The sequence below is a fragment of the Narcine bancroftii genome, chromosome 11, assembly GCF_036971445.1.
Source record: "Narcine bancroftii isolate sNarBan1 chromosome 11, sNarBan1.hap1, whole genome shotgun sequence".
Lineage (NCBI taxonomy): Eukaryota > Metazoa > Chordata > Chondrichthyes > Torpediniformes > Narcinidae > Narcine > Narcine bancroftii.
The window spans coordinates 61629700-61652157 of NC_091479.1; the positions used below are offsets into that span (position 1 = coordinate 61629700).

General features: G+C 45.5%; 1 protein-coding gene across 5 annotated transcripts in view; it reads right to left on the bottom strand.

The window, feature by feature from the left end:
- Positions 1-22458, bottom strand: part of LOC138745797 (contactin-1-like) — a 314963-nt gene that overhangs the window by 77908 nt on the left and 214597 nt on the right. For all 5 annotated transcript variants that reach the window (XR_011346518.1, XR_011346517.1, XM_069903109.1 and 2 more), the window contains exon 18: positions 12809-12912. Coding sequence is in view for 3 of the 5 variants with exons in the window: in XM_069903109.1 (XP_069759210.1) it covers positions 12809-12912 (104 nt within the window). In the remaining 2 variants the exon portion in view is untranslated. The remainder of the gene's footprint in view (positions 1-12808; positions 12913-22458) is intronic.

The window sequence follows — 22458 nt, forward strand, 5'->3', positions numbered from 1 at the left end:
TCATCAGACTTGTCTATAATGGGCCATCTCCAACCCTCTTCTTGTGTACACCCCCGACACTAAAGCTGCTCGTCCCCAATTATTATGACCTTCAGAAAACAGTCAAGTCGATCAATGTTTCTGCTGCAATTTGCATAATCATTCACTTTTGAAAAAAAACCCAATATTTAGCAGCGAGTTGACAACTCAGACCTGTGAGAAGCAGGAATACAGTTACTCGAGTTGATTTGGAACAGGCAGTTGTTTCACTAAATCTGCAGATGACATGGTTGGCAGTCACAGCAAATTTTGTAGCTGGGGCAGGAAGCTATGAAAGGACAGCCACATTCAATGAGCAGGAGGAACAGTGGCAGGTGGTGCTTAATGACGAGTGGTGAGAATTATATTATTAGTGGTAATAGATTAGAGGCTGTGGAGTTGTTTGAGAATTTAAATGTGGACAGATCACTGAAGGCTCATGCACAAGAAACCAAAAAGAGGCCACTGGATAGTTTCCCTTTTCCTCAAAGAGGACTGAAAGTCACAAATGAAGGAACAGGTTTATCAAGCCCATCCAAAACAGCTTTGCCAATGTTGTTTCATGGAGTCTCAGCTCTTTGTTTAAGTGAGAAAACCTCCTGACCCACATAACTGGTGTTGCACTGGTTCTTTCACCCCACTGATCTTTGAACCAATTCCCTGCTCTGGAATCCTTGCCTCCAAACCTCAAAAGCTTCCTAAAAAGCTGTGAAACTACTTACAAGCTGCCTGTTGTATCAAGTGACAGCATCTGCCTGTGTAGTTAAATAATTCTGCAGATGGTGGGGTCCAGTGCAATACACAGACGTGCTGGAGAAACTCAGCAGGTCCCGCAGCATCCGTTAGAGGTCAAGGGTAACCAACATTTCAAGCTTGGGACCTTTGCCAGATTCTCCAGTGTGTTGCACTTGACTGTCACTGAGCTCAAGCCCTGAAGCAGAGATTTGAGATTGACCACTTCACGCCGCTGTTCCCAATCTCGGATGTGACATAATACTGAGATCCTCCCTGTAACCCCAGTGGACACAGCGGATTATATCTCATGATGATACAATGAGCAGAAGAGTACCTCATACAGCCCCACTCTTATCATGAGTGGTTTTCAACCTTTTCCTTTCCACTCACATGCCACTTTAAGTAATCCCTGCTCTGTGATTAGTAAGGGAGTGGGAAGAAACAGAGTGAAAACCACTGTTTTAATCATCCTTAATTGATATGTTATGTGCATGGTTTCGGAACTCCAAAGGAAATGGGCCAATGACAATTTATCTCAAGCAAAATATTTCACTCACATACCACCTTAAGCAATCCCTTACTATTGTTTCGCCTCACCAACAGCAATTGAGAGGCGCATGAACAGATGGGTTAAGTTTAACACAAAACTTATTAACAAATTAACAATAATAGACTTACCTCAATAAACTTAACCCCTGAACATAAGCCTTTATGGCAACTCTACATTAACAAAAGATCTTTATAAGGTGTATGTGGGGATAAAAACCCAGACCATTACAGTCCAAGCTCAAAATGCCCCAAAAGAAAACTCCCAAAGCAAAACCTGAAGTCAGTCACGTCAAGTCTGTCAGTCAAAAAGGAAGAGCTCGCAGAGTCTGGTCTCCAGACTGGGGAGTCTTAGTTTGGTTGCATGCTGGTCTTCTCAATGACACCTAATTAACCTACAACCCCTGGTACACTTCGAACGGTGGGAGGAAACCGGAGCCCCCGCAGACACGGGGAGAACGAACAAACTCCTTGCAGACAGCACGGGATTTGAACCTTGGCCCCGATCGTTAGTGCTGTAACAGCGTTACAGTAACCGCTACGCCAACCATGTTGCATTTTTAATGTATTATGACCTAACAATAAAAGGAACCCAAACATGGATGATGCTGGATAACAACCAGCTGTGTCTCATTGAACAGCTCAAAAGGGCAGATGGCCTATTTTTGATCCGAAGACTGATGTTCTGTGAGACGTATTGTGTGTTTCCCACATTAAAAAAATGGCAACACATCTACAGCATTAGAACATGAGAGCACAGTAAAAGCCTTTTGGCCCATGATGTTGTTAACCTATTCCACAATAATTAAATTTTTTTTAACCTCACATGCATAACCTTCCATTTTTCTGATATCCATGTGCCCATTTTAGCCTTTTGAATGTCCAAATTATACCAGCCTCCACCACCACCTCTGGCAATGCATTCCAGGCACCCACCTTTCTCTTTGTTTAAAAAAAAACTTACCTCTGATGACTCCCTTAAACTTTCCTTGACTCATCGGAAACAGATGTCCTCTGGTATACCCTAACCCGTGGGTAAAAGAGGCTGGCAGTCTACCCCTCCTTAGGCTTTTCCATTGATTTGTTCCAATGACATTCGATTTACCCTCTGAAGGTGATCTTGTGAACATTCTTAAATCTATTTGCAACCACAATCCAAGAACGAACCAGCCTCAGGCACATCATCGGATGAGTGTAGGAACCCCAACCAGCATCAAAAGGATACATTTTACACATTGCAGTGCATAGCCCTTTTTATAGTGAAGAAATAAGCAAGTGTAAAGGCAGATATTCACCACCCTTACATCGCTAAACTTACCTCCGATGGTGGGTCCAGAATGTGGACTCCAATCCATCCTGAGGGTACAATCAGAGGTGAAGCACAGTCGCTCAACTTCCTCCTTAAAGGCTATGAAGGGGCAGGCTGATGACGTCGCGATGACGCCGTCATCCCACAATCCAGTGGCCACCCCCCCAGGACTCCCATGGTGATTGGTGCTGGGGTTTGGGATCCCTCCTCTCCTCGTTTCCTTCACCGAGCTGGGCCAGAAGGAGGCTGACAAGGGCGTGGCAGAGCCTGGCGGGATGAGCCTCTTTCTGTTTTAATGCCGAGTGACCTGGGTAAACTTATACTTATAGTAGGTTGTTGGGGTGCCGGTAGCAGCTGGGACCAGTCCAGGCGTTGATAAGTATAGTTGGGAAGGGCTAGCATATTGTAGTTTGAAATCAGCTTTTGAATTTGTAATAAACATTTGTATAAACTGAACTGCTCTCGGTGTGTGTGTCTATTTTTTTTCGGTAGCTCAAACACTGTGACCAATCTAAAATGAACAAAATGAGAGGTACAAGTTTACCCAGGACACCGAAGCCAGCCCGCTCCATCTGTAGTTCAATGGGCAGGCCTGCCTTGGCATGGGCAAAACCTACCTCGGCCTCAGCACCTTTCAGAAGGTGCTCGAGTGCTTCAAGAAGGCATTGTGCTACGTGCTCAGCAATGATGTCAAGAAACTGGAGTGGCATGTGTGCTGTAGCCTGGGCGCCGTCGACGTGCAGCTGGCATTTCCCAGAGCAGTTCCAGCTGCATGGTGGATTATGGGTGCCATTGCATGGCACGTATGTTTGACCACAGGGCGACAGATGGTGCTACTGCACCACTCGTCCTGCCTCCCTCAGCTCCAGAGGATGGCTCACGACGCCGCTCTCCATAAAAGCAACACTGACTAAGCCATATAGGCCTTTTCCATAAAAGGTAAGTCCGCCTTTTTTCTCCATCATTGAGCTGGCTTCAATACAGCGTCACTCCATAAAATGGGACAACATGTCTCTTGGCCAAACTTTAATTGCAGCAATAAGATACCTTCCAACACTTCCACAGCTTAGTGTTGCCAAAGTGTTGACAGTGATGTGAAATTTGCAAAATTTCCCTTTTTACCTCAAAACATGCCTGACTGGTATCTGTGGACTCTTCTCTGGTCATGACAACGATGTGCATTTTCAAAGCTAACAGTTCCATGAAATGTCAACTTAAATGGCCAATTACACGTGTGGAGCTTGAAATGTGAACCTGGCAAAGGTGCCTGTTACTGAAATGTTGGATACCCATTATTTCCTCTAGATGCTGTGTGACCTGCTGAGTTTCTCCACCATGTTGGCATATAGAAACTTACATGCTTCTCTCAGTACCAGATTAGTAGCAAAAGTAGCATGCGCTAAATGCTTGAAAGCTGTCAACTCAAGTATGAGGACATGGTGCATTTCACCGTGGCACAGTCCGAGATGACCTGCCAGATGGGTGATCCAGATTGTGTCACCGAGGTCTACCTCAACCTGGCACAGGGCCAGGAGAAGCGGGGTGAGTTCTCTGAGTCAGTAGCCTACTGCAGGATGTGCCTCAGTGCTGAGGCCATCCCGCTCCATCTGTAGTTCAAAGGGCAGGCCTGCCTCACCATGGGCAAAACCTACCTCGGCCTCAGCACCTTCCAGAAGGTGCTCGAGTGCTTCGAGAAGGCGTTGTGCTATGTGCACAGCAACGACGTCAAGAAACTGGAGTGGCATGTATGCTGCAGCCTGGGGGCCATTGACATGCAGCTGAAGGACTACGAGAAGGTGCTCTTCTTCCCCGTAAGAGTGCCGAGCTGGTCACCAACCACGACGGGGGCTGGAGCCTCAACTACGAGGGTGGGGGTGACACTAGGGCACTGGATCAAGTGGGATGTGTTGTTCCTGAACTCAAGGGGAACCAATATAATGGTAGAGAGATTTGATGGGGTGGTGGTTTAAACTGGATTTGTGGAGTGGGGGGGCGGCGGGATGGACAAAAGTGAAGAGGCAGAAGGAGAGACAGTCAGTAGGGAGTTTGTGTGGGAAGGACAGGAAGAGAGGGCACAATTACAGCCATGGGTGGGGATGAGTTGCAAAGTAACAAATACAGGGCGAAAGGTTTTTTATTTAAATGAATGCAGCAGAAGATGTAAAGCAGATGACCTTGTAGTACAACTGTAGATCAGCAAATGAACAAAATTAATGACTTTACTATGCATGTAAAATATGTATTTGTTTTAATATTTTTGTGTATATTTTTTTAATTTAGGGCCTTTATAACATATGCGACAGGCCCTGCACCAGTGTAATCCATCCCTGGATTCTTCTCTTAGGGCCAGAGCATGGTGCATGAGAAACATTCATGCTTGCTGGTAAGCTGCCTGTGGTCCAGCAACCTAAAGCTGTCAGTAGTGACGCTCAATAATTGCAGCCTTCATGCATGGCAGGGACCCTGCATCTCTTGCAATCATTCTGCTCTAGGTTCACTCTTTAGTGGAGTGGTTTGCAACCTTTCTCTTTCCACTCACACACCACTGTCAGTAACCCCTATGCCATCAGGGCTCTGTGATTATTAAGGGATGGCTAAAGATGGCCTGTGAATGGGAAGGGAAGGTTGAGAATCACTGCTCTAGGCCAAATTGTTACTGAAATATTTTGCTTGAGAAAAATTGTCATTGGCCCATTTCCTTTGGAGTTCCGAAACTAGTGCACATAACTAGTCAATGAGGGATGATTAAAACAATGGTTTTCAACCTTTTTCTTTCCACCCACATCCCACCTTCAGCAATCCCTTATTAATCACCGATTAGTACATGAGTAGAAAGAAAAAGGTTGAGAACCACTGATCTAACTGAACCTTAAATATGTTTAATGAAGTTGCCACAACTTCTTCCCTGGGCAGAGAATCCCACAGATTCACTACTCTCTGGGATAAACAGTTTCTCCTCATCTCTGTCTTGAAACTACTCCCCTGAATCTTGAGGCTGTGTCCCCACCTACCAGTGAAGGCAATTTTCCTGCCTCTATCTAATCTACTCCTTCATAATTTTATGTTTCTATAAGATCTCCTCTCATTCTTCTGAATTCGAGTGAGTATAAACCCAAACAATTTAGTCTCTCCTCGTAGGTGAACCCCCTCTGGACTGCCTCCAAGGCCAGTATATCCTTGGAGACCAGAACTGCACACAATTCTCCAGGTACAGTTGCAGCATGACCTCCCTGCTCTTGAATTCAATTCCTCTAGCGATGAAGGCCCACATTCCATTTGCCTTCTTAATAACCTGTTGTACCAGTAACCCATCATTTTGCAATTCATGTACAAGCCCTCCCAAGTCCTTCTGCATGCCAGCATGCTGCAGTTTTTCACCATTTAAATAATAATCTGCTCTTCTATTTTTCCAACCAAAGTGGATGACCTCCCATTTACTAATGGTGTTCTCCATCTGCCAGACCTTTGCCCACTCACCTAACTTAACTATATCCTTCTGCAGCCTCTCCACATCCTCTGTACAATTTGTTTTTTCACTCAATTTAGTATCACCCACAAACTTGGCTACACTACACTATGCCCCTTCTCCCAAATCATCATTGTAAATGGTGAGCTGCTGCAGGCCCAGCACCGACCCCTGCAGCACCCCACTTACCACTGTCTGCCAATCAGAAAAACACCCATGTATCCCGACTCTCTGCCATTGGTGCTCGAGAAGCACAATAACTCTGGATGCTGGAATCTGGAGTGAACAGAGAGAAGCTGGGTGATCTCAGACTGATTCCTGGGACAATGAATTGATGTATGAAGATGGCTATTTCTTGATCACTGACAGCCACTCAAAATTATCTGTGATTCGACAAGACAAGCCACAATGAACAAACAACTAATTTGTGAAATGTGAGCCTTTTTGAACACCATCTCAGCATCTCTTCAGGTGAGGAGTGAATTAGTAGGAAAAAAAAGATACAACTTGCCAATATTTTCCTCGCTTGGGGAACCAATGTCAGAGCTGGGATCCATCTGAAGTTTCCTTGTGTAAACCAGCTACTTCATCTGTGTGCATCAACTGTTCTGCTCTAAACCCTATTCCATCCACACTCAGTCCCCATGTCAAACCATCCAAAATCAAGGAACTCAGGTGATAACAAGTTGCAAAAGAACAGGGAAGATCAATTAGTAATTTGTGAAGCCAAAACTGAAGGGCAGGGAAGAGGCATCAAGCATAAGAGACCCATTAGGTTTGAGAAAGATTAAGAAGCATGTGGAATGGAAGCTGTGGGGAGATGCCAGAGTCAAAGTAATCCATATCCAGCTCAGGTGTTTGTAAGAAATGCCTGCATTGCTTTCTTGGATCTCAGAGAACAAGAAAAGCAAATATATCTCCACTATCCCTGAGGAAATTCTTCATGCTTTGAATTAATTTATATGATGAACATCGCATACTACTATCTGAGTTGGTGGGGGGGGGGGGTGGAGGGGGACGAAACGTAAATGAACAGCCCCATGTCTGAAGGTTAAATCACGACAACTTACTGAGACCCAATTATGTTCTCAACAAATGGAAACCACGTTGTGCCTGTACATTGATGCTGTTATCTCAGCGTGCAATTCAATTTGCTGTGGCAGAGAATAACAGGAACACATGGAAATGCTGACTTACAGCCTGAGCTCAGGAAGCAACGAGAATTGGTTCAGGGAACGCGTGTGAAGCGTGCAAGGAAAACTAGTCGGGTACCTACCCAAGAATATTACAAGAAACAGCAAAATTATGCTGGCGCATTCCTGAACTGATTGTATAACCTCATGTGGAAAGTGTGAAGAAAACCAGTATAGGTAAACCCTGCTTTACAAATTCGCTTATATGAAGAAACTTTAACAGGCTTATAGTGGGTTTTGGCTTTTACGAAAATTACCTCCAGTAGAGTCAATGGGTCTTTGCTTTACAGATTTTCAGTTTACGGATAGTTTCTCAGGAACTACGTAAAGAGGGTTTAACCTGCTTTTATTTATTGCTGATTTATCAAGAGCTTTGCGACTGGTTGAAACAATTGGAAATTACCACATAATTTCCCCAGTTTTAACCCCTGTCACAAGTCGGTGATATTAATGACAGCTTTACAATGGAAATTTTGAAAAAAAATGAAAGGAAAATAAAAAAAAGCAAGTCTTTATTATAACAGACCCACTTAATACAAACCTTGTGTGATGATAAACATTTCCTTCTCCACTGCCAGAATCTCGATTGTATGCATCAGAGGAATGAGCGTCTTGGAAGATAACCCCTTTGATAAAACTTAGTAGATTCGCCAAGAAAGGGATGAAGTTGCAAAAGGGCCAGTGGATGCCAAAGAATTACCAACAGTCGAACAATCTAAGTGAGCTGATTGTAGCAACGAAATAAATTCTAATTGGATTCCAGAACATTTTCTTGCTGATAATGGAAATTGGCCCAATGATCAACAATCTCCAGATTTTGTTCTCATCAGTCAAAGCCTGAGGCAATGACTGAAGACAAGTACAGGACAAATGACAAAAAGAACATTATGCAGTTCCATTCCACAAGTGAAGAATCTAAAATGTAAGTCACACTAAACATGGTGTAATGGGTTCAGGTCAAACGCAAGTTAAGTATCAGGATGAAGGAAGAAAGGATGTATTCACACAGCAATTTGTGTTGCGGAGATTTTCCAATCGCTCCGCACACAAACCTTTAGAAATTACTCTGGAAATGTAATGATCTGTGTGTTGTGTGTGGACCCAGTGGTGGTTTGGTTAAAAATACAAGATTGAACAGAGAGAAAAAGAATGATCAGCAGATTCGATGTTGACGGGATATTGGCCCAGGTCACTGAGAAAACTGCTCATTGTTCTTCTAAGCAATTTTTCGGGATTTTGATCAGGATGAAACAGTCGGACCAACTGTCAGCAGGAACACGTGAAACAGTGCTCAGTGGGGAAGGGGGGTTGGAGGGGGGGTTTCGGCAAGATATCCTAGTCCTAATCCAGTGGTGAAGAATCAAAAGTGCTGATGCTTTCAAAAGCTGACGCTCATTGAACTAAGAAAGCCTGAGAGAGGAAAGGAGGCAGAGGGTTGGAAAATACTTTTGCGTTTCCCTGTAGGATTCTGTTCAGGAAATTGGAGCTTGGCCAATGAAGAGCTGCTCTGTTGATACCTCCTCACTTCAAGAGCACAATTAATCATCAGAAGGAAAACGAGTTACTTCTGAGCAACTAAAACCCATCTTGTCGATGATGTATTCCGTAAGTTCATGCTGCTTTTATTAAACTTTGCTATGGGAATAACTGAACAAACCTTGTCAGTACACGGGCTTATCCTACCCCATCTCTTATCTATAGCCACTTTTAGGGGTTCCCACAAAGATCGTGTGCCAGCAGTCGTGGCTAGGGGAGTTCAGCTGGCACGTTTAGGTGGCCATGGAGTGGACGCCTTTCTGGCACTTGAATGTGCCAGCTGACTGATAGCCATCTACCAGCGAAAGCCGGCTCCTCGGGACAGTGGTGTAGTCCTGCACACGCTGCCTTGGGCACGTCGGGCTGACATGGAAAACAACAGATTCGGGAGCATGGAGGACAGAAGTGAAAGTGGGGCAAGGTTAGGTTGGACTGGCGGTGCTGCAGTGGAGACGAGGGCAGTGCAAACACCGTGGTGAAAAACCCAGGATGGGACTGGCAACAATGGGGTGGGGTGGGGGGAGTTTCCCTACCGGCACCGACGAGAGTCAACCGGGCATGTCGGGCAGAAGGTGTGCACATACATTGAGAAAGCAGTGGGCTAAATACACCAGACATTCTCCACACCCTCCTCCCCAAGTTAATCCGTGCGTTCACATCTCTCTAGAAAGATACAAAGGTGTCACTAAACGGTTGAAAAGAGGTCACTTTGAGTTCTCCACAGTTTAAGACCAAGGCACAGTTCTCTTGTTGCGACATGCTTTGTTTGAGATTCCTTTCCTTCTGACCATGGCCGTGGTGATGCATTAGCAGAGCTGGTCATGGTTAATAGTCCTTACCACTTCAGCTCGACTCCCTGTTTAATCAGATGAGACTGCAGGATTTCACACATGCATGTATAGATGCACAACACAAATGTCAAGATTGTTTGTTTACCTCAATAATATATCTCAGCAGGTACCACTACAGCACCCTCTGAAATTAAAGCAGCCTGTTTGATCAGCAAAAGTGCATGTCTGCGATGCCTTGTCACCCAAACAATAGGAATGAAACCATTGTGATATGATGCAGATATTAGTGGGGAGCGGGCTGCCTTCACCACATTGAACACCTGAGCAACAAGATAAGATTTGCAACTCAGGTTCATATCAGCAGAAACAATTTCCTTGTCCTGCCATTAAATATTTGCTTTTCGGTTGGAGGGAGCAACCAGACAGACAGCCACAAGCGTGAGTCACGCAGCATCCACGGGATGTTAAAGGTAACTAGCGTTCCGGGCCTGAGCCCTTTGACAGGAACCGGACCATTCTCAACAGTGATTTCTCAAAACATTTACTGTTGTGGGGCCGGGATAGACATTGTGTCCAAGATTCGTTTAGAAGTGAAGGTGCTTGGGGAGTTGGGGCTTCTATAATGGTCGTGATCTTTACATTGGTATCTCGCTGAATCAGAACCACGACAGATCCAACATTGTAGATCCACAGAAAGCAAATTTAAAACACAGCACACACAAATGCCTTGCAGATTCAAACACAAAACGTGTCTATAATTGTGCAAATGAGGGGGTTAATGCCATTGATTAACACTAGGATTAGGGGTTTGCCAATATCAGATTTCCCAAACGATGAATAGCGTGACTTTGCAAAGATACAATAGCAACGAGCTGGTATTACACAGTTTACATGATCCCCAGTATTAGATAGATAATAATTATATAACTCATTGTTAAAAGTGAGAGGTCCGTTGTGAAACGCAGTCATCTATTCGAACCAAGAGTCGATGGCTGACAACGTCACCGCGACATCATCAGCCTGCCCACTGGCAGCCCGGATGCTTTCAGCTGCTACAGAGAATACTCCAAGCAGGATTTAACACCTACTGGAGAAGGGTTAGGTGAGTAGACCTCCTGGCCGGGTACTCCCATTTCAGATGGTCACCCGACAACCACACAGGAGCACAATGTGTAGCTTTACAGTCGGGTATTGTGGCCACCTGAAAGTGCCTAATGTATGGTATGCAGGCAAAAGCAGCTTGTAATGCTGAACCCTAATGGTGGTTTTGGAAGATGTGCCAAGCTGCCTTCTTGCATTTCTGTACTCCTTGTGGTGAAGACACTCTCACAGAGCAGTCTGTCATGGATTTGGAGAAACAACATTGAGGAAACGACAATGTGTTTTTCAGTTAGGGGAGAATGTGACTTGTTAGGGAATTTGGCACAGCTCCCAGTACATCCATCAACCCTGTCATTTGAAGTGGATCAGCGTCATGGCCTCAGACGGACTTCAAAAAGACCTGCCACGTTGTTTGCAGTGGACCTTGCAAAGTGCAAACACTGTAGCCCACGGTGAGGCGTTGGCAGAGAGAGGGACTATCTGGTGTTGGAAGGAGAGGACCTCGCCACACTTCTGACTTCCAGACACTGGAAAGGATCGGGGGAAATCAGGAAGCTGTCAGCTGCTGCCAGATACCCAGCCTCTGACCTGTCCTTGCGACTGCATTGTTGATGTGGCTGATCCACCAGAGTTTCTGATTAATGCACGTTGATTGAGGTGGAGGTTGAATTCACAATGACAAGGTTACTTTGTCAGTAGTTTATGTAGAATTAGATGAGAATGAACTTGAACTATTGAATGTCAAGGGAAGGTGATTGGAAGATTTCCATCCCAGGGAAATAGTAAAGGAGAATGCTGAAACTTATGGTCTTTCAGTAATAATCTTCCACCATATTAATGATATTAGCATTGCCAAAGCAACCATTTTTATACTTTAAACGGAGGGATAGATGGGTCCTGAGTGTTAGTCCAGCTCTCTGGATTCTGCGTCAACCAATGTCATTATTTCCTTTGCATAATTGAGCCACATGCTCATCACAATTTAGAATGCGACATTTTTATAACAATTAATTAACGTTTATCCCCCTCCTCTGTTAATAAATTTGCCATTTCATAAATTTACTCCCGCGACTGGATTATCAACAATTCTTCATGCCTCTTCAGAAGGGAATAATAAGCCACATCTGGTCCAGCGTGACCCACGGAAGTGCCTCATCAGTCCAAGGATTCTGATTCGGCCTTGATGACATCTTTTGCTATGTGGAGGCAACGTGCTTCCCCGCACTTACTGCCCTTGCTCTTCAAGTGACAACAGCTTTGAAGGAGTCTATTCAATCATCTAGAGTCCACACCAGTGCTTTGTAAGAGTGATCTAGCTTGTAATTCTGCTTGACAAATTATTTTCTTTCAAAGAATTCGCCAGTTGCCTTTTGAAGTCTACCCCCCACTTCATTCCCCTGGCAGTGCATCCCATACCCTGAACACTGATGAAGTGGAATGCCTTTGGTTCTATGGCCAATCACCCTCATCCTTTGTTTTTGGTTCCTCACCGCTCAGTCAATGGAAATCACTTCTTGCTGTTTCCACTCTTCAGAACTTAAAGCGACGCTCTCAGATCTCCCGGCAACCTCCACCATTCCAAGAACAACCCCAGCTACTCCAGTCTATCCACCCACCCCTCATCCCTCGAAAATCATTTTACTTGTGTCCTCTGCCCTCAGGTTGGGGAAGTGGAGTTGATAAAAGCAATTGTGGCATCCTGCTGAGACTCTGTGGATAGTATACACTGCGGCCAAGGATGGCCCGTACAAATTGGCAGACCAGGTGCAGATCAAACTGGCTGCTGCTTGGAATCCTCATCCCCAAATTCAACTTTTCACATTCATTGCATTCACAAGTCCTCGGTCAGGAATCTAATTCTCTGACCGGCCATTTGTGAAAGCACTGATCTGTGGAAAGGATTCCAACTTGAACTGCAAAAAGCTGAAAGTGCTTCGACTTGCAGAGTATGACGAAGCCCAGCTGAAAAATGAGGTAAGTATGGAATGGAATAGTTCTGATTTTAAACCTCTCAACAAACAGATGCTGTTTGTACAAACAGATCCCTCAGTGGGAAAGCGCAGCGCTGCAGTTATTTGCGGATACTCAAACATGATGTATGATCTGAACTTACTTCGTAGCCGTCGAGTGAGCTCTGGGTCACAGGTGTCCAGGATACTTCGATTTCTGAGGAGGTCACACTCCAGGCAGTCACTTCAGCAGGGGCTTCATTGGGCTCTGGTTACAGAATAAAATACCAAATGACTTGATTGCAGTAAAATCAGATTGCGCCCTTTGAACGGCAAGACTCATCGTAAGAACAATATCCACATCGGAGTGGGGGGGGCAGGGAATTGCTAATTAGAATTTTATAAAATGTTAACAATAGAGCATGATTTGAGAATGTGCCCTCCAATTAACCGAGCAACCCCATATGTTTTGGGGAGTCAAGCACGTCAAACCGTCTTAGCAAAATGGCTCATGTTTGAAACAGCCCCAGTGAAATCGGACTCTGATGCTAATGTTTTACAATGGAGGAACATCCTTTGCTCGTGTGACATTTTGGAACACAAACCCTGGATCAGGTCTAAAACTCGCCATCTGAGAGAGAGCAGAGGAATCCGATTCAATGAGGAAATTTGACAGACACTTGAGGAGAGACCAAAACACAAGGCTGCTGCAAAACAGCCGAGGATTGGGAAAGATGCCTTTGGCCAGCACAGTTCCCCGATTCTACATTTTAAAATCACCTACATCGTTCTGATGTTTAATAACAGAGGAGTGAATGCATATTATTTACTTTTTGACAATCACTTCACACAATTTTATCAATATTCCACCTTCCTGATACATCAGGTGATGACACAGGTTGACTGGTGAACAGATTCATTGAGGTGCAGGCGTCTCACCTTTTATTTGGGATCGTTAGGACCAGACATCTGCCGTTGTTTGGAATCTTCCGGATTTCAGAATCATGTTGATTTCAGTCCCTTTAAGCAAATGCCTTTCTCCTAGCCCCCAGTCACTCATGTCCCAAGGCCATGTTTGAACCCAGGCTGCTGGAGTTGAGGAACAGTGGCTCTGCTCACTGCACCACTCGGCTGCCCACTTTTCCCCACCACTATCCTCTGCTTACAGGTTACCTCATCCCCCTCTCTCAGTTCCTGACTCAATCTACGACATGACAATTCAACCGCTGCATCTGGTGGCATGGCTGCATAACAGCCCACAATTAGGATGATCAGATGTGGCACCATTGACCAAGATAAAGGGCAGATGGTGAGTACGCAGACAAAGGAGATGATTGTGGACTTTGGGAGGATGAAGGTCGACCATTCTCCATTACGCATCAATGGCTCCATCATGGACAGCAAAAGTTTCTTGATGTGCACTTAACAGACCAACTATCCTGGACCCACAGCACACCCTCATCAGTCAGGAAGGTGCAGCAACAGTGCCTATACTTCCAAAGAAGCCTGAGGAAGGCAAGGCTACCAGCCCCCATCTTGACAAGATGCTATAGGCGCACACTGATGGCATCCAGTCTGGCTGCATCATTAACTGGTATGCTAGCTGCAAAGCATCGGAGCAGAAGTCAACATGACTTCTCAGCCATTATAGTTAATCTTTTTATACTCAATCCATTACCCCTAACTTTAGAACCAATTGTCAGAGGAAACAATTCGGCCAAGTATTCTCCAAATTTCACATTTAAATTAGATTCCATTCTTCGCAGCACAGATCCATTTTACTCAAGGTTTCCTCACATGACAAGCCTTCCAGCTCAGGAATTAAAACACCAAAGTAAACCCCCAGAGGAAAGTCTCTCCTTCCCATAAGCAAGGAGACAAAATCTGTGTACAAGTGTGTGGTCTTGTCAAAAGCCTGTATAATTCACGGATGACTTCATTATGACTATTTCATTCATCTAAAACACTCCTTGTTTGCTGAGTTGCATTTTAATTGCCTGTTTTATCAATACTGGGGAGTTTGGGACAAGCAAATTTCCCAAAATAAAATATCAATAATTTTTTTTTACACACAGGAGACTGCGCCACCCAAATGAACCTGCAACACCTGTATGTTTTGAAGGGTGGGAGGAACCCCAAAGACCCAGAGGATGCCACGCAGATATGGGGAGAATATACAAACAGACAGCGCTTGATTCTATCCCGGGTGGCTGGAGCTGTCATAGCGTTGTGCTAACCGCCAAGCTGAATGCGCCAACCCCAACCAACAAATTTTCCCCTGCAACCGCTGCAACCGTGTCTGCCTGTCCCGCATTGGACTTGTCAGCCACAAACGAGCCTGCAGCTGACGTGGACATTTACCCCCTCCATAAATCTTTGTCCGCGAAGCCAAGCCAAAGAAAGATTGTCTTGCATTTGACATCTTCTTTGGAATCCAGAAGATCGAGGGTGTTCGAATTGAAACATTCAAAAGACCTGACAGGGTAGGTGTGAAGATGCTAAACACAATCTGCTGGAGGAACTCAATGGGTCGAAAACGATCTGTGGGAGATGAAGCATGTCCGATGCTTTGAGCCCAAATCCTTCATCAAGACTGGTTAAATGTTGAAGAGAAACCAGTGTAAAGAGGACAGGGTGGGAGGAATGGGGCAGGCAGTCCCATGTGCGATTAGTGCATCAGGCAGAAGGCCCTTTCATGCCAGACCCCTGCCTGGAGGCCGGCTACAAGCATGAAGGGAAAACATGAACTTACCTTTCATAGAACAGCCCTAAAAGGCTGCTTCAGCTTCGCATTCAAGTTGAGAGGTGCCTCGTAGCGCACTCTGAAGCTGGGACGATTGGTGCCGTAGCGCCACTTGTCATAAATACATGGCAGAGCAATGGCCGTTTTCCCTACCCATAATTCCCCACACTGTGTTTCTCAGAAAAATTCCAGCTGTGTGGGGGATTATGGGTAAGGAAGACAGTCATTGCTCTGCCACTTTTTGAGCCACAGGGAGCAGCACAGTGAGGTGCCGGAGCAGCCAGCGAAGCTGTCACAGCCCCCACTGGCTGTGCCCTGATGACCCCCACCCTGATGACCCCTGCCCTGACGGTCCCTGCCTTGATGGGTCCTCCTGCCTGATGCCCCCGCTGACTGCCCCTGACCTATCAGTTCCCGTCGGCCGTCCCCGCCCTGAGGGTATCATGAAGGAAGAGGGGAGATGGGTTGCTGGCTGACGGGGTCATCACAACGACATCAGCCCGCCCCTAGCCAGCCGCTCCCATGGCAGTACATTCATGCAGGATGGCGGAGCGCAGCGCTCTGTCAATTATCTTCCCCAAGAGGGATTGCAGTCAATGCCTTGGAGCTGGCCACGGCGCAGTCATAGAGGTAAGTTTCTCAACCTAAGGGCAGAGAATCTCCACCTTTACGTTGGTTTTTTTCACTGCATGAAAGGGCCTATAGTGGACAGCAGCATTAAGGCCATTTCAGATAGGCAAAAATGTGGAAAGTAAAGGAGAAAAAATCTGCCAAAAACGCATAATGACCTACCTCTCTGAATGTGCGGAGGCAGTCTCTGAACTGCATAATCCAACCCCTCTCCAAGAGGGATAATCTCCACGGCGCAGCCCTCCGCTGACCAATCTGAATTGGCAGCTGCGCTAAGCAGCTGTTTGGGAGCGGGCTGATGATGCTGTCAGCCTATGACACATCTCCCGACTCACCCCTCTCCCTCCAAGTCAGGGGTGGCAGGGAGCCCTCAGGGCAGTCGGGGCAGTGGGGACTGGCGGGGCAGCAGGGACTGTCAGGGGGCAGCTGGTGTAGGCTTTGGCCTTCGGGGCCGCTCTCTGTGGCTCAAAAAGTAGCAGAGCAATGGCCATCTTCCCTACCCATAATTTCAGGGGATAGGTTGGGGTGTGGGGGAGAAAGGGGGAAAGCACAAGAGGTATGGAGGAAGAGGGAGGGGACTCATCTGAAAATAGAACATTCTATGTTCATGCCACTGGGCTGCAGACTGCCCAGGTAGAACATGAGGTGTTTACATTGGGCATCATTCTGGAAGTGGGGAAGGCCCAGGACAGGAACGGCCAGTGTGAGGATGGTCAAAGGCAGCAACCAGGAGCTCAGGGTGGCCACTGCGGAAAGAGTGTAGGTGTTCTGCAAAGTGGTCCACAAGTCTGTACCGGTTTAGAAGAGGCTACATTGGGAACATGAAATGCAGTGGATGAGCAGGTGGTTGGTGTGGGTGAATTTTGCCTTGTTGAGATTGTCCGATCCCAGAAGCCAAGCAGGCTCAGATCTGGTCAGTACTTGGAGGGGAGACCACCTCAGAACACTAGGTGCTGTAGGTTTCTGTGAGGGGCGCTGGACAAAGTGGAGACTCTCTCTCTGCCTAATGGTGAACAAAAGTCCAAGAATTTCATGTATGTTACATCCTGCATAGAGTATTACATGACATTAATGGAACCTTTACCTTTCTCAACTTGGATGATGCTGAGGGAGGAGGTGTCAGAGCAAGTGTGGCAGGTTTCAGGGGAAGGGACAAGGTTGACAGAGAGGTAGTGGTGACTGATGAATGAATAAGGGAATCAGGGAATGATTCCTGCGAAAGGCAGAAAGGGGCAGGGAGGGAGCAGCTGTGTTTTTGTGGTGGGATCTTTTTGCAGCTGAATTCCCTAATTTCAGGTCATGTGCCTTGGCTGAAAGAAGAACACAGCTTAAGATTTGAGGGTCCACAGTGTATTTGTAAGGCAGAAAGGTCAGCAGAGGGGATGGGGCGGTTCTGCTGGTTAAAAAAAAAAGGAATTAAATCTTTGAAGAATGGAGACACTGGATCAGAAGATAAAGGATCCCTGTGGGTAGAATTAAAAAACAGTAAGGGTACAAAGACCCTGATGGGGTTGCATACAGGCCTCCAAACTGTATCCTTGATGTGGTGTGCAAACTACAGTGGGGGATAGAGAGAAGGTATGCAAAAACGGGCAATAAAAGGTTTCAATATGCAGGTTGATTGGGAAAACTGGGTTGGCACTGTATCTCAAGAGAAGGAAATTATCAGATGGCTTCTTAGAACAGCTTGTGGATGAGCTGACCAGGGAAATGGCAATTCGGAATTGGGCATTGGGTAATGAACCAGAGTTGGTAAGGGAGCAGCAGATGTGGGAACTCTTACGAGACAGTGATCATAATATGATGGAACTCGCCGTGCAGTTTAAAATCAGAGGTGGGATAAAGGGAGACTATAAAAGCATGAGAGAGGAACTGGCCAAAGTTAATTGGAAAGACACACGAGCAGGGAGGATGGCAGGGCAGTGATGGGTGGAGTTTCTGCAAGAAATAAGGAAGGTACAGGACAGGCAAAGAAAAGAATAAATATTTGAATGGAAAAATGACACAAATGTGGCTAAAGCAAGGGCATACTTTGGAGATGCAAAGGGACTTGGGAGTCCTCGTGCAGGATACCCTAAAGGTTAACACCCAGGTTGAGTTGGTGTTGAAAGTGCAATGTTGGTATTCATATCTGGGGAATAGGGTGCAAGAGCAGGGATGTGATTTTGAGGCTTTGTAAGGCACTGGCGAGGGCTCACTTGGAGGACAGGTTCAGTCTTGGCCACCTTATTTAAGAGAGGATGTGTTGGCTTTGGAGGTGGTTCAGAGAATGATTCCTGGAATGCTTGATGGCTCTTGCATGAAGGAGGAATCTTATGGAAGCATATGGAATGTTGAAAGGCCTAGACAAAGTAGGTGTGACCCTTGGTAGAGGAGTCTAGAATAAGAGGGCACAACTTCAGGATTGAAGGGTGCCTATTTAAAACAAAAATACAGAGAAGTTTCTTTAGTCAGAGAGTGGTCAACCTCTGGAATTTGTTACCAGGGCAACTGTGGCCAAGTCGTGGGGTGTATTTAAGGCAGAGATTGATAGGGACCTGAATAGTCTGGGTATTAAGTTTATGGGGAGAAGGCAGGGGAATGAGGCAGAGCTGATCGACTCATTGAGTTCCTCCAGCAAATTGTCTTTAGATTCCCTCTCTCGATCTTAAGACGCTTCCACTAGTGCGCGAGATTGAGAGTTGTGGGTGTCTGGAATGCCTTGCCAGGGATGGTGGTGGAGGGTGAAATATGAGGGGTATTTAAGAGGCTCTGAGACAGACACAGGGATGAAAGAAACAGAGAAGGTTACAGGGTTTGGAGGGTTTTGTATTTTTTATGGAAGGAATATACGGATACGGCACCTCACTGGGCCACTCCCTGTGGCTCAAAACGTGGCAGAGCACCTGCCCTGAGGGTGTCATGGAGGGAGGGGGTGAGTGGGTGGGAGGATAAAATATTTGTCTAGCATATGTATTGTCTGTCTGTATGTGTGTTATGTCTGCATGTTTTGCACCGAGGACCGGAGAACGCTGTTTCGTCGGGTTGTACTTGCACAATCAGATGACGATAAACTTGGCTTGGATGCACTATCATCTCATTTTATTGATTGAGATTCTAAATAACGGGGTCCTAAAATGCTTCCTTTTGGCATTCCGCTGGACACAACCCATGTATAATTAATGTGTGCCCCTTCTCTATTCTCTGTTCTTTATCTAATTATCGAAGCTAACTGAAGTGTTGCCCATTTCCTTCCTATCAAGCCTCCGATCTGAAATTTTGGACATCTCTGAATATGTTGTGAAAATCAAAAGGTGACACTCTCCGGATTCCTCTCTGCTGTCCTGTCAAACTGCTTCACAAAAAGCTGTCAACCGCCAAATGGAAGGGTGAGTTACAACTGCTCACCTTAATCGACATATCCAGTCCTTTCTCCCCATTTCTCACGCCAGACTAATTGTCAATTATTTTATGGTCCCTCTTGTTCTCCTTTTGCGTCCAAGGTGAGAACATTTGCAACCCACTAATGCAGAAAGGCTGTTCCAGAATTGAGGAATTTTGTAAAACCAATACCAAGGCACCTATTAACTCTGTACAGACCTCTTTGAAAACCTTCAGACCCAGAAGATGCCTCTCCATTTAGGGACATTACTATTAATTAATATAAACTCCACATTTATCATCATATTTGGTCTCCCATTATTCCTGAATCATTTATTTCTACCTTGAAGAGGGTAGCAAATACTTGTTAAATTTCTCCATAAAATAATTTCATATTGCTACCACAAAGAGTCCCTTGTTTAGCAATGCAACACATAAGCATGCTGGTGAAACTCAGCATCCACAAGAAGTTCAGGGGAACTAATGTTACAGGCCTGGGCCCTTCTGTTTCTGCTTACACCTGACAAAGGGCCCAGACAACGGCAATCCTTTACTTCCTATGGCTATTGCGCGACCTGCACACATGTGTATTACACTCCATCACAGCTTCTGTAGGCTTTCTTGTTTAGCTCCTTGTTAAACTAACCTATTATTATCATTATTAACAGAAGTGCTTAAAATATTTCTTGTAAAAGTTTTATTTTTCCGTTCTCACTGAAGTGTAAAAAGGCATGGACAAGTTGGTGTGAAATGGCCTGTTTCTGTGTGGTACAATTTTACAGTCCTCCATTACCCAACCCTCATCATTGCGGACAGGTGAGTGGACCTAATGCATTTTATACTTCAATTACATTCAGAAGTGAATAACTAGGGAGAGGGTAGGACTACTTAATGATAAAAGAGGGATTAATGCTTGGAGCCACAGGATGTGGGTGAGGCACTAAATGAATACAGGACATAGAGGATCATGAACAGTGTGGGAAATGCTGATATGCTTGGGCTTTTTGAGATCAAAAAGGCAGTGATACTGGATTTGATGAAGACCATTAAGGTGGATTAGTCACCAGTCTGATGGAGTATACCCTTGAGGAGATTGCTGGGGTCCTGAATCCACACTGGCAACAGATGAGGACCCAGAGAAATGAAAAATGCCCCATGTTGCTCCATCATTCAAGAAGGGAAATAGGCTGGAGAGTCTCAAATCAGTGGTGGGGAAGCTATTGGAGAGCAGGCATAGGCATGGGATTTACATCTATTTGGAAAGGAATGGTCAGCTTTGGGAACATTAATATGGGCCACGTCAGGTCCTAACTACAACCTTGGGTCCTGAGTGGAGGCTTTGGAAAGGGCACAAAAGAAGTTTTCAAAGATTCTGCCCAGATGAGAAGGTCTGAGCTATGATGAGAGGTTCGGCAAACTTGGGTTGCTTTCTCTGTGTTGACGACTGAGGGGAGACACATGACCGAAATATACAAAGTTACGAGGGATTGATAGGGTTGATTGTCAGAATATTTTTCCTAGTGTAAAAATGGCGCGTCCATTTAAAGAGAGGGTTGGAGGGTAGATTAAAGTAGATGTGTAGGGCAACTTTTTGTTTGGGTGTCTGGAACGGGCTGTCAGGATAGTGATGGAAGCAGATAATAATAGAAGTGCTTAAGAGGCTTTTTGATAGACACATAAATATGCAGGGATTGTGGGGTATGTGCAGGCAGAAAAGATTTAGTTTGATACGGCACTGCATTCAACACAGACATTGTGGTCTGAATGGTCTGTTCCTCTGCTGTATTGTTCTATATAACACACTTGCCACAGCCATTGCCACAACAGACAGCAATAAAGGTTAAACAAGAAAGTTTGCAGATGTTGGGGTCGAGTATAACACACAAACATGAGGGAGAAACACAGCAGGTCATGCAGCATCCAAAGGGTAACCAATATTTTTGGGTCTGGGCCCTTTGGAAAAATGGGTAGATAACTGAATCAAAAAAAATTGGGGTTTCTGGGAGGAGGAGGAGTGGAGAGGAGGGAGGAAGGGGAAGGGAGAGGATCGCCTTACATGGGTAAGAGGTGGGAGGGTAGAAGAGGAAAGATAAAAGCTGAGAAGTGATCGGGGAGAGGGTGGCTCTCTGATAGAAGGAGGAAGGAATGGGGGAGGAGAGCTGGAGGAAAGGAGACAGGGGGATAGGGAAAGAGAGAAACTTGGGAGAGGGGATTAATGGAAATTGGAAATTGAGATGGGATATAAGATGTTGTTCCTTCAGTTTGTGGGTGTTCTTGGTTTAGTAGTACGAGGCCATGGATAGCCATGTTAAGGTGGCAATAAGGTGTGGAACTGAAATGGCTGACCACCAGGAGGTCCTTGCTGTGGCAGCGAACGGAGCGAAGGTGCTCCACAAAGCAATCTCCCAGCAGACAGAAATAAAATCCCTCCAGTGCGTTCCTGGGAGACTACCACACTCACTCAGCGTCATCCTTCAGATAACTGGGACCCCATCGACTCTGCCAAGTGAAAGTAAATTATCTCAAACACTGGATCTGGGAATTACTCCCCAGAACCCGAGCGAAGATCTCACACGCAATCAATGCCTCTAAAAAAAGAACGCAAAATTTGATCACGTGGCTGGTCGCGGAAGCTTCCTGTGCACAGATTGGCAGCCTCAGTTCCTGGATGACAAACTACAAGGAATTTCACTGATTAGAAAGCTGTTGGCTGAGACAGGGAATGGTGAAGGTCAATGCCTGTGTCCTTAGTATCTCTGTTTTACTCTTCAGAACTATAGTGTACCAAAATTCAGGTTATGTAAAGAGAAAAATAATAAATACAGGTACTCCCTGACTTACAACCTACTCGACTTGAGTCCATCTGCACAAACGACCAATTTTAAATAAAAATGCACTTACGCACGTGTGCAGTAGAGTGCTCGGCACGCAGTCTGTAGGCATGCTAGAAAGATGGCAGACGAGGGAAAACCTATCCCTTGCCGATAGTTGTCTCATTCCATTGTTTCAACAAACTTAAAGGACAAAGAGAAAATATGTGAGGCTGTGAAAGGTTCTGCAAACGTGAAGTACCATCTTGAT